This window comes from Mesoplodon bidens, assembly GCF_964165515.1.
Source record: "Mesoplodon bidens genome assembly, chromosome: 3".
Lineage (NCBI taxonomy): Eukaryota > Metazoa > Chordata > Mammalia > Artiodactyla > Ziphiidae > Mesoplodon > Mesoplodon bidens.
The window spans coordinates 117,644,435-117,657,093 of record NC_138178.1 but is presented as its reverse complement, the minus strand read 5'-3'; the positions used below and the strand labels follow the sequence as shown (position 1 = coordinate 117,657,093).

The 12,659-nt window shown below is 36.9% G+C and overlaps 1 protein-coding gene across 1 annotated transcript in view; it reads right to left on the bottom strand.

Annotated features, from left to right (window-relative positions):
- Positions 1-12,659, bottom strand: part of LOC308614409 (tetratricopeptide repeat protein 6-like) — a 66,098-nt gene that overhangs the window by 21,219 nt on the left and 32,220 nt on the right. Inside the window, exons 10-12 of the mRNA XM_081228832.1 lie at positions 12,530-12,643; positions 9,387-9,506; positions 3,423-3,496 (exon numbers count right to left, since the gene is read on the bottom strand). Of these exons, the coding sequence (XP_081084958.1) occupies positions 3,423-3,496; positions 9,387-9,506; positions 12,530-12,643 (308 nt within the window). The remainder of the gene's footprint in view (positions 1-3,422; positions 3,497-9,386; positions 9,507-12,529; positions 12,644-12,659) is intronic.

The following is a 12,659-nucleotide window of genomic DNA, read 5'->3' as shown; positions in this document are numbered from 1 at the left end:
ACACTACCCAAAAGCATTCACCAAGTATTGTGTCAGAAGATCACCCAAGAATCAACACTGAAGCACCAGGAAAGCCTGGCCTCTGACGTTACAAACAGGGGAAGGTTAACATTCACATACGTGGGCCACCTGGTATCTTCTGAGTTCACTCTGTGGATTCTCACTAAGAAAACATGGGCTCCCTTCCCTCAAGTAGTTTACAATGAAACTATCCTCCTCCTTCCTCATAACTGGCACTATTTGAGAAGTAAAAGTTCACTGAACATAAGGTCACAATGCTTGTAGCCCTTTCTCACTGTATTACAGAAAAAATTCTAGCATAAATAAAAAAATTTTTATCAAGAATAATTACCCAGTAGTATTCCTGTATAAAAATGCATTTAGTTGATAGGTTTTGTTATGCTCAGTATTTCTATCTATGGATAGTGAACTATTTACTTATGATGCATACCTATGGTGACCATGTAAACTGAAGTTTACAGGGCAACCCCAGCTCTCTCATATTTTTCCCACAAAACATTGAAATGCTTCTGGCATATTTACATCCAAATTGTATCATACACATTGCTCCCCTCTTACGCAGAGGGAGATTTAAAATCCTTGTGAGTACATATGCCGATATATGGTTTATAAAACATAATCTCACCCTTTGAATAGTCTAACCAATTTAAAAAGAACAAGAACAAGCAATGAATTGAAGCTATTTTTCTATACATATCTAGTTATCAGCACTAATGTTTAACAAACATCTAGTCTGTTCTGACTAAGTAAATAATCATTAAACCTTAAACCTGGAAAGGGATCCCGAAAGCTACCTGGCAAGTTCTTCAAAGCTGATGATAACTAAAAATCAAGTCCAGAGGAGGTGAGAGAGCCAAAGCCAGAGACTCCCAGACCCCACAATCACTAGGAAAAAAAGAAAAACTCCATAGACACAGCAACTTCATTTTTCTGAAGATGTGTTTATCACACAGTGCCCTGCAGGTTGGAGCTCCTGTTAAATAATCACATGGCAGTTAGACAATGAAAAACTGTGGCAGTGTCTCTTATATCAGGATACAGGTTCACTGGCACATAAATTGTTAAACATCAATTACACAAATATAAAAGTATATTAAATTAGTTTTTCTAAAACAAAAAGTGTTTGTATAAATCTAAAATAACGTGATCACTGACAGAAGGTGCATGCCTCTCATTATGGTGTCTATTAACTAAGAATCGTGTGCTCAGCTTGCAGGCTAGGCCATGGACACCAAGGCCCACCTCATTTTCCAAATTAATCACATAGGTGACCAGATGTGCCCTACTGAGTTGTACAAATAAATCATAAATACCTCCCAAAACTAAAGAATGTGGCTTGCAGATTCGAAGACTCAGAAATATTTTATGCAATTATAAGAATGGTAAAATAAATGTGCTGAAGTAAAAAATGGACAGAATATGTAACTCTGAGCCACCAGGCTCTCCCTCTGTGACATTTTTTTTTTTAATCTTAAGGTAGCTTTCTCAAAGAGATCTAAAAATTAACTCTATCTTAATACTCTTAGTGATCAAATTGGGCAACAAGTAGGATATTCAGCCTAAGGAATGTTGTCTCCTAGCAACCACAAGAGTGAGAACCAGAGATATACAAAGGCACACTTCAAAAGTCTGCAACCCCACGAGTTCAAAGATCAAAGCCCTAAAATTTAAAGATTTATTGCTTTTTAAAAATTTTCCAAATGGGAGAATTTTTACTTTCTCCACTATAAGATGCCAATAGTGAATCTCATTATTTACAAACCATGCTGCTGTAGTAATAGGTTATAGCTCACCTTGAAAAGCAAAAATATTTTTCCTGAAATAAATGTAACCAATCACTAAACATTCCTTATTGTTAAATTCAGTAAAACTGTTAAAACACATGGAATTGGGACTATGAGTTATCAGAGCTTTACTGTTGATTTAAATTCTACTTTTATTAAAGGACAATAGAGATTCTAGCGGGATGATGAAAGGTGGTTGTTTGGAATTGCAAAGCAGTATCAGCTTAAGGAGGCTCCACCATATATACCCAGTGATTACATTTCATAAAAGAGATCAGGAACTGACACACAGAGAAATTTACTGACTCTAATAGTTGCAAAACATCGGAATGAGGTTGAGAAAAATTTTGGTGTCTATTTTTAGTTTTAAGAGAATTCAATGACCTCAGACATTTTTGGCCTGCACTCGCCTACCAAAATAAACACACCAGTCATCGTTATTCCATTTCTTTTTAAGAATGACAATTACTTAAAAAGATGAATTGTACAAAGGTTGCTGGATTAAAATAGACAATGGTGTGACTGTGTTTTGATGTCTGTATAAAATTAAAGGTCCGAGACCAGTCAGTTTAGGTCTTTTAACCAAAAATGCCTTCACAAGTTCCAGTTATTATACTACTATGTTCATAAAATTTTAAAAATCTAATTCTCATAGGGAAATGTACCTGTACTAGCTATGTCCTAAAAGGGGAAAAAAAGAATTTCAATTTCCTAAATAATTCAAACTATGTTTTATTGTCTAAATTGTATATTTACACAGCCTAGTCTACTATCCTAATTTCCTCATCCAATTAACTGCTATTGTTTCTCTCATGAAAAATAATGCTGTAAACTATTACTTAACCAAATACACTTTATTTCACATTAAAATACTCATGTGCTGCATTTCTATGCTTTTAAAAGCAAAGTGTTTAGAAATTAATTTTTAGATGTCAAATGTATGTGTAGAAATGTAAGTATTATAGTTAGCAAAATCAATCTACTGTACTCTAATATTATCTCAGAGTAAATTTCAAACTGATCTTCTTCTGTATTTTAGCCTCATATAACTGTTCTTTTCTCCCCTCTATAACTTATTTTTACAATAATACCAGAAACAGGTAATGATGTTTTAAGTAATACATTTTTTGTAGATTTTATTATACCATGTAGATATTTACTGGTATTATTTTAATCATTTTTAGATTTAGAAATGCTTTCTAAATGTAAAATTTTCTTGGAAATATAATATTTTTCTAAATCAACCTCTCTTCCAAGAAACAGGCTTTTTAAAAGTTAGTTCCATTTTATGAACAAAGTTAATAACTTAATTTTATTCTTAGATATTTCAAGTTATGCATGATTTCATTCTATGTATTACCAAGGTCCTTTCCAATAAATGGGCTTGAATCAGATGGATACCCGCAATGCTCTGATGCAGGTATTTACTTGCTGACTTGGCTAAAATAGTTTATTAGTAGGTAGAAGAGTGCTGATACAGGGATTCTTTGTGCCTCTCTCCATTTTTGTACTCTGTCACTTCCACAATATTCTCCTCTGTTTCTTCTATTCTTCTATTATAATTATAAATCTGATGGTCTCACTTGCTCTCACTTCAACATAAATTGCACCCCATACCTGTGACAGCATATGGCAGTAGCTTGACAAAGGCTCACATTAGTCTTGCTTATCAGTGCAGCTTGTTTAAAATCCTGAAACAGTTTAACAAATTTTTGTTAATTTTACAGCATTATATTTTGTGCTTTCTTAAACTTCCTTCCAACATTGATTCTACCATGAATAAAATTTACACAAGCATTAAAATATACATCTTCTTAAAACCCTTATTTTTTCCTTTTAGTAACACATATAGAGCGAGAACAGATGGAGCAGAGGAAACCCATAACCAAAAACTCACTCAGAATCTTGTGCTACTGTCCACTTTTCCTGTGATTTTGCCTGGTATTATAAGGAGGTATCAGGTTTACTTTCTTTTTATTGTTTTTTCCCAGTGAACACCACCAGAGACTTCCCTATCCAGACAGAGATAGAAATTTACCTGCAGAGAACCTTATGACTATAGGACAAACAGGCACTCAGGCCCAGGGAAAGGGCATAACTGAGCCTCTATGTGTATTAACTAAAGCAGCTGCTACCTTTGCAACCCACACTTCTAGGGGAAAGTGTGTCATTTTATCCAGAGGTCCTAGAGGCCTCCCAGGAGGGAGCAATGGAAACGCTAACCACAAGATTTGAAGTCAGGGCAGTCAGCTGGGGTGTACATGAATGGCACTGGGGAAGAGGTTAAGAGAACTGAAAGTGCTAAGTCGGCCAGAGATCCCGCCGCTGTGGCACCAGAGACACAGTGTCTGAAGCTCTTTAGCTTTTTAAAGCCCTACATAAACAACTGAAACCTGAAGCAAAATAAAAACATCACTAAACTGAAATAAATAAAATATATAAATATCTACATATCAAAAGATCATGTCAACTGCAATGAGATATATATGTATATTTGTGTGTGTACACATATACATAAAGTATGTGAGACTGATTTCAATGTTTGCCATAAAATGGGAAGGAACCAGGGCTTCCCTGGTGGCACAGTGGTTGAGAGTCCGCCTGCCGATGCAGGGGACACGGGTTCGTGCCCCGGTCCGGGAAGATCCCACATGCCGCGGAGCGGCTGGTCCCGTGAGCCATGGCCACTGGGCCTGCATGTCCGGAGCCTGTGCTCCGCAACGGGAGAGGCCACAACAGTGAGAGGCCCAAGTACCGCAAAAAAAAAAAAAAAAAAGGGAAGGAACCTTTCGAAAGTAAGAGTTCAAAGCCTATGAAGGAATAAAGATGGCTCTGTTTTTTCCCAGAGGACTGCTTCAGCAAGAATCTTCTTGGGCAGTTTTGGTTGTGAGCTCACTTGACCAAGCTAGACTGTGGAGAGTACTCTATCGTCCCCTGGAGTGACTAAAAGAAACCCTTCCAGACTCCTTTCTCATTTCCAGGAGGCTGGGACGTGGGCATTCTACAATCTTAAAGGGCAAGTGTCAGAGTTCTGGTTTCTACCCAACAAGGGAGGACCCAACCATAACGACAGTCTCCCTCCTCCCTCTCCTCCTCTATCCCCTTCCCCTCCCCCTCATCCTTCCAAAAACCTTCCTTGGCTGTACTAGAGAGAGGAAGATAGCTGTTTTTTGTTTGTTTGTTTGTTTTGCGGTAGGCGGGCCTCTCACTGTTGTGGTCTCTCCCGTTGTGGAGCACAGGCTCCGGACGCGCAGGCTCAGCGGCCATGGCACACGGGCCTAGCCGCTCCACGGCATGTGGGATCTTCCCGGACCGGGGCACGAACCCGCGTCCCCTGAATCGGCAGGCGGACTCTCAACCACTGCACCACCAGGGAAGCCCAAGATGGCTGTTTTATGGGGATAGAATAAGTTTTCTGCTAATACTGGGGGTGGAAGATGGATGTACAGTCAAACTGAGCACTCTTGGATCCTACTGGAGGAGAAGGGTATTAGTCACAGACCCACCTGAGAATATGGACTCCCCACTTAGAATCCCAGCATATTTTGATACTAAATGGAATTATTTAGAAGAAAATAAGAAATTTATTGTCTAATCAAATATGCTACCAGATAACTCCCGTAGGAGAATTTTTTTTTCTGAAATGGGGGCAAACTTACAGTGTAACTGAGATTTATTACAAACATTCCCATTAATTTTGGGAGTTATGAGGGGTGACCACAAACTTAAAAGGCTGAGAATACCAAGTTTAGTTTTATAATCAGATAAAACTTACAAAAGTCAGCTTGACTCTATATATAAAATCATTGTGATGCTACATGGTAGTTAGACATTATCAGCAACAGACACAAATGATGAGTTAGGATTACTTAGAATAAAGCTAACTGCAGTTTTTATGATTTTCCTCTTCTGCACTAGTTTTATTTCTAATATGGATCATAAATAACAAACCACACAAAGTCACTCACATACAAAGCAAATTCCCTCCACTCCCTTCCTTCTGCTGATGAGTTTATTTGTAAGACTCTTCACCTGCACCATCTTCCTGTGTGTCAGAGGATGCGCTCTTGACCTCATCCTTCCCATCTCTGTAAACTTGCTCCATCATCTTCTTCTGTCCTTTGTAACTTTAATCCTTTTCTCACCACCCCAACCTAGTATGCGTTCCCTCAAACCTGCCTGCCCGCAAGCTACACATGGCTTTGTCTTTCTAGTTCCTGTCACTACCAATCTCTGAAAGCAGAGTCAACACTCACCATCTCCATGTCCCCAAATGCCATCAACTTCTTGTTGTTTAGTAAGTCCAATTTCATTTCGTAATTTGTAAACTGCCTCTAAAGGCATTTTTAAATTTATTTTTCTCAAAGTAACTCATGTATCCAGGGTAGGGTAGAGGGTCCAATGAAACTAGAAAACTCACAATGCTTACAGGGATGCCCCACACCACCTCTCCTTATCTCTGAGCCCCGCTCCCCAGAGTCAACCATTTTTACATCTTGCTGTTATTTCTTCTGCTGTTTACCTCTGAATTTCTAAATAACATGAGTATTTTATCATGTTTAACTTCCAACATAGGATAGAACTTAGCTACCTTACACCATCACTCCACACACCTCCCCTTCTCCCACCATCCCCATATCCCTGTGACAGTGTGTTTATTTTACTCTTTATTTTACTTCCCTCAAGTGTAGAATCTTTGGCTACCCACTCATATTTAAGTTTTAAAATCTGGAATGGTAGTTTGGGGTGTCTGGGCACCTCTTCTCCACTATCTTTAACCTTGTGGGATTATGTCCTTTTTATTCCTTCACTGTCTTCCTGGTTTTCAAGAGGACAAAGAAATAAACAAATGCTCTCAATCCAACAAGCTTAACCATTAACTTCCTAAACAATTCCAGTTTAAATGCCGCACTCTACTTCCCGTGTTCTTATGAAGATCACACAACTATCAATTAACTAACATGTGTTCAGTGCTCATCCTACTTGACCTTTCTGTTAATCAATCATTCCCACTAAAAATGTTTCCCTGGTTAGGTTTTAAGACCCTGTTCTCTCTTGGTTCTGCATTTAGCCCTCTTATTATTCAGTCATATATTACTTCATTGGTCTACCTGAGCCAGCCTCTTCTAAAAAATTTTTCAAATTAATTTTTTAAATTTACAGAGGGGTGAAACATTTTTTTTGCTTTTAATTACAGGCATATCTTGTTTTATTGCACTTCGCAGATACTGCACTTTGTACAAATTGGAGGTTTGTGGCAATCTTGCCTCTAGCAAGTCTATTGGCTCCATTTTCTCCAAAAGCATTTGCTCACTTCGTGTCTCTGTATCACATTCTGGTAATTCTCACAATATTTCAAACATTTTCATTATTATTGTATTTGTTATGGTAATCTGTGATTATCAGTAATCTTTGATGTCACTACTGCAAAAAAATTACAACTCACTGAAGGCTCAGATGATGGTTAACATTTTTTATCAATAAAGTATTTTTTAATTAAGGCATGTACTATTTTTTAGATATAATGCTATTGTACACTTAATAGACTACAGTATAAACATAACTTTTATATGAAACAAAAAAGTCACTTATTGCTATATTTACTTTATTGCTGTGGTCTGGAACCAAACCTGCAATAATTCCAAGGCAGGCCTGTAGTGTTTGCAGGGCATATTTTTTTTCCAGCTTTTTTACTTTTACCTATCTATATCTTATATTTAAAATGTGTTTCTTGCAGTCAGAATATTGCTGGGACTTTAAAAAAATTCTAATCTGGCATTTTAAATATTTCAATTGGTGTATTTTGACAATTTCCATTTAATGTAACTACTGATAAGGTTGAATTTAGGTCTACCATTTTTTTTTTTTTTAGGTCTACCATTTTGTTATTTGTTTTATGCTGGTCTCCTCTGTTTCTGTTCCTTTGTTTTCTCTTTCCAGACTTATTTGGGATTATTTTAATTTTTTAATATTCCATTTTAATTAAAATACTCTTTTTGACTGAGGAGGTCACATTTGAGAAGAAACCTGAAATGAAAGGAGGGTGTGAACCAATAGGAGGAATATTCTACACATAGGGAACAGCTTGTGTGAGGACCCTGAGTCAGAAAGGGAGCCTGGCATTTCCAAGGAATAGCAAAAGGCCAGAGTGGAGTAACCTGAGTGGAGAAAAGAAGAATGCTGACAATGAAGTCAGATCAGTGAGCAGCAGTTAGGTCACTAGGGTCTTGGTTGGCCATAGTCAAGAGTTCAGATTTTACTCTAAGTGTGATGGGAAGTCACTGGAGGGTTCTGAGCAGATGAATAACTTGCTCTGCTTTATGTTTTTAAGAGTGCTCTTTGGCTGCTGTGTGGAGAACAGCATGCAGAGGGAAAAGAGCAGAAGCAGAGAGGCCAGTTGGGAAGCTACTGCAGTGATCCAGGGCAGAGAAGGTGGAGGCTGGAAGGAGGAGAGCAGTGGCAAAAAATGAGAAATGACTGAATTTAAAATATGTTTTGATAGCAGAGCTGACCACACTCGCTCATGATTTAGATGTGGGATGTGAGGAAAGAGAGGGATCAAGAATGATTCCCACCAGACTATGAGCTCCTCAAGGACTGGAAATCTGTCTTACTGATATTTGTCTCTGTATCTTCAATGTCAATGTCAGTACCATGACTTGTCTGAAGGAACACAGGATTTGGAATCAAGTGAGACCTGAGTTCAAATCTTGCCCCAATACTTCCTGGCTAACTAAGACTTGATTTAACCTCTTTTGAGTATCAGCTTCCTCTTCCATAAGTTACAATCATAAATTGTGCAGCATTATTGAGAAGCTGGCAGGTAGGTAGTGAGTGTGTGATAACTAGAGTTAATGTTGTTCTTAAGTACTAAATAAATACTTACTAGGTGGATAACACAGGCCCTACATTTAATTCTCCAACAGCTGAGGTCTTTTGCTTCCAACTCCCATTTTCCTCACTTTCTCCACCCAACACTATTGCCCAGAGTTCCACAGATTTTTGCCTACACCAAACAAAGCTTCCCCTACCTGAGGGAATTCTGAATGGTATATCTCAAAACCAAAACCTAAGGGAGTTCAACTCTTGAAATTACATTTCACCATAGTGTAAATTGCCTAGAATACAGTTTCTCAGACACTTCCTTAATAATAAGTAATTTTGTGGGACAGAATCTCAAAAGATGACTCCAGAAGTTGAAAAATAATATCAATACAAGGAAAATTGTGAATGAGAAAGAGCACTAAGCAGCAAAGTAAATGATACATAAATCATTTTATTGAGTTTTGTCTGTAGCTAAGACACTCCCTTAGGGGAGATGATAGTCTTGATATTTTATCAATTCGGAATTTTTTTTTTTACATATTGGCTATTTATCTGTATTAAAAAGAAAGTAAAAAAACACTTTTTTGCAAAGATTCTATTACTCATTCAAAGTATTTCAACACAATTCTTGCTAAAGTTGAATTTTTGCTCATTAATATTGCCATTTGTTATCAAGAAAAACCTTTTCACTGGTTTTCAGAAGTGAACATGCAAAATCAAGTGGGTTCATTTTTACAAGTAAACAGAAAGGTTTACCTCTAATGCAAAACTGAACTGCTCTAGTTCTGTGTAGATGAGTCCACGATTAATAAGGGCATTTAACATCACAGTTTCTCCAGCATCAAGGAGAAGCACAATTCCATAATCTGTTAATGCCTAAAAATGAAATAATTACTTACAACCTAAAGTCAACTCTTTAGAGCATTACTGCATTGACCATGGACAAACTAGTACCTCATAATTAGTTCTTTAATGTGACAAAATTTATGGCCAAAAATAATCATTTGTTACATTTAAAGGTTTCCCTTAATTAAATACTGTGGATGTTGCTCTCTCCTAATAAGCGGTGTGCACTGCGCTTGCCCTTCACATGTTATCTGTGAATCATCTGTGAACTACTTTTATTGTGTATGGATTGAAGCAGGGATGCAACACCCTTCCCCAACTTAATAGTTTCACCAAAAGACTGTTGACATTAAAGCAGAGCACTTGTTACCTTTTGAAATTTAATTTCTTTGTAGTGATTTATTGTTTTCTTCACTGAAACCTAAGTTTTATGGAGGCACAGATTATCCATTTTGTTCACCATTGTAAAGCCAGTAACTAGCACCATGCCTGCACATACTAGGCATCTGATAAATTTTTGTTGAATGAATAAATCATAAAGCAATGAAAACAGATCTTAATAAAACTAACAAATAAGTACTTATTGGAATATTACTTCAATATTCTCATTTTTTTAAAGATATTAGTCTAAGCTGAGAATCAACTCAGAGGACCTCTCTCCATTTTTTATCTTTTTTTTTTCTTCATTCAATGAACAGCCAAGTTTTTACTGGTCATCTACTCTGTACCAGGTACTAGAAGCATCTCAAATTTGGGCTGGAGCTGAATCTCTTAATTCATTTTCCTTCTGAACATTTTGCCCCAAAGAGCCATATAATTTCATCAGAAAAGGCCCAAATCATATCATATATGCCTGTAGCACATGCTAACTGAAAATGCAAATAAAATAGTATTTTACTATTTGCTTAGTGGTTCTCCTCTACTGTTTCATGATTGGGCACTCAAGCATCTAAAAGAATTGTACAATTAAATATCCTATATGTATATTGTGGCATAACTATAAATAAACATTGACAAGGCTGTAAAAATAATTTGTAACACTTGTAAAACAAAACAGAACTAGAATGTTTGCCATTTTCCTTTCACAGAATCACAGAATTAAAACCTGTATATATATCAAGATGCCTTAGAAATCCACTAAGCAGCTGAATATGTGACACAAGAGGAAGCAAAAGCTGGGAAATAAGATTTCGTGAAGGTGACAATGAGCAGGCTTTGTGTTTTGCCTCTGCTATTATTACTAACCTTTCAGCCTTGAGAAAGTTACTTAACACTAAGCCTCAGTTTCCTCATCTACAAAAATGGGATATTAATAACTCATCATATTGTTGTAGAAGTCCACTTTAAAATATTTTGATTATATGTTGGTAAAGCATTTAGCCCAGTGCCTGTCACACAATAAGCTCTAAATGAGTGGTAACTGTTACTGTTTTTATTAATATAAGGTGATAGGAACCAGAATTCACCTTTTCTAGTTTTTATGAAATCATATCTTGGGAGTGCATTTTCTGCACAAAGTACTTGGGTTTTCTCAGTCTTGTTATGGGAGGAATGCTGAGAAACGGGTGGAGGTAGACAAAAGGGAGGAGGTGACACTATAAAATGACATCTGGTCCACATGCTGGAGGTCAGATGGTTTCACAAAGCCACCTAAAGACTGTTAACCAGAAGCAAACAAACTTGCGAACACCGATACAGGTCCCTATTCCCTGTGTGACTTGGATGTGTTTCTAACCTCATTTCCTCAACTGTAAAAGGAGCCCATTGAATGAAAAGCGTTGGGTACTTGGCAGCTCTAAATAACCAATATGTTCTTATTCTAGTTAGGTTTCTATTTAGGTAGTTTTTCGTTTTCTTTATTCATGGAGCACTAGCTCTGTTACATATCAGAGATAACAAAGATAGTAGTTCCCTGCCCCCACCCAGACCACTGTTTGCAGTTCAGTGTTACCCAGAAGAGGCAGGAGTCGGGGTGGGGAGGGAGCTGTCAAAGATACCTGCTGTGCAGGTTACTCTGATAAATGATCCTTTAATTAGCTCCTAGAATGGTTTACAACAGCCTGTGTTAAAAATTAGTTATTCATTTGTCAACATTTCTGGAGGAAACCTGATAATCCGGTTACCAGGAATTCTACATCCTCTTAGAAACAATGTTTCTCAACTTCTTCCTTCCATAGCAAATAAACTACTAAATTTCTAAATGTTTTAAACAGATTTAACTTTCCAAGTTTCCAGGAAATTGTGGGAGTGTGCCCACACACAGCAGCAGGTACATGATGCAGTCTTTTAAAGAATGCTTCATTGACTATGGAAGTGGAGAGAAACAAGGAAAGGGAAACAAGTAGACAGCACAAAGGGAAGCAAGAGATTGGACAAAACACTAAGAAACTACTGACCTGCTCCCCAGTGAGGGATCCTAACTGGAAAAGAACCAAACCAACAAGGAGAGAGTGGAGAAGGGGTAAGATTTAAAAATATAAAAGAGGGCTTACACTGGTAGCATCTGCATCAGGACAAATAGAGAAAAAGGTTTGCTGCAGCCATCAGTTAGGCCTTCAAAACGCACAGACAATCCTGGTCACTGGTCCCTGAGCTGGAAACCATCACTCAAAACTCCCTGCTGCATCTGTGGTCTGACCACTGTAAAAAAAATACCTCCACAAACTATTGTAGTTAATGTTGAGATTTTGAAGCAAACCATATTGCTAGTGATCACTGCTTAAAAATTCTGCACACGTTTATCAGTAGAAACATTTTCTCAAATGAGAATTATGTAATACATTTAAATTTACATGGCCTTTAAATGTTTATATAAGCATTGTAAAATTAAGTTTTCATTTGACATTGCAGAAATTGTATAAGAAAATTTGGTAAGCACTAAAAAGAAAATAAATATTCTTTGAAATGGTTCTTTGGTTTCTCAAGTTTTATGTGTATTTCCACAGAATTATTTTTCCAAAATTGTAACAAAAATAATAAGAAAATACTTTACACATGCTTTAAATAAGTTTACAAATGCTTTAAAGTGTTGTTTACTAAGATGGTCATCTTACCATTTGAAGTTCATTTATCTTGGTGTAACATAATGCTCTATTATAAAATGCTATATAACTGTTTTTATCCATGTTGATAGCTGTAGTTAAATCTGTAATCGCTAGTTTATAAGTCTATAAAGAAAAAATA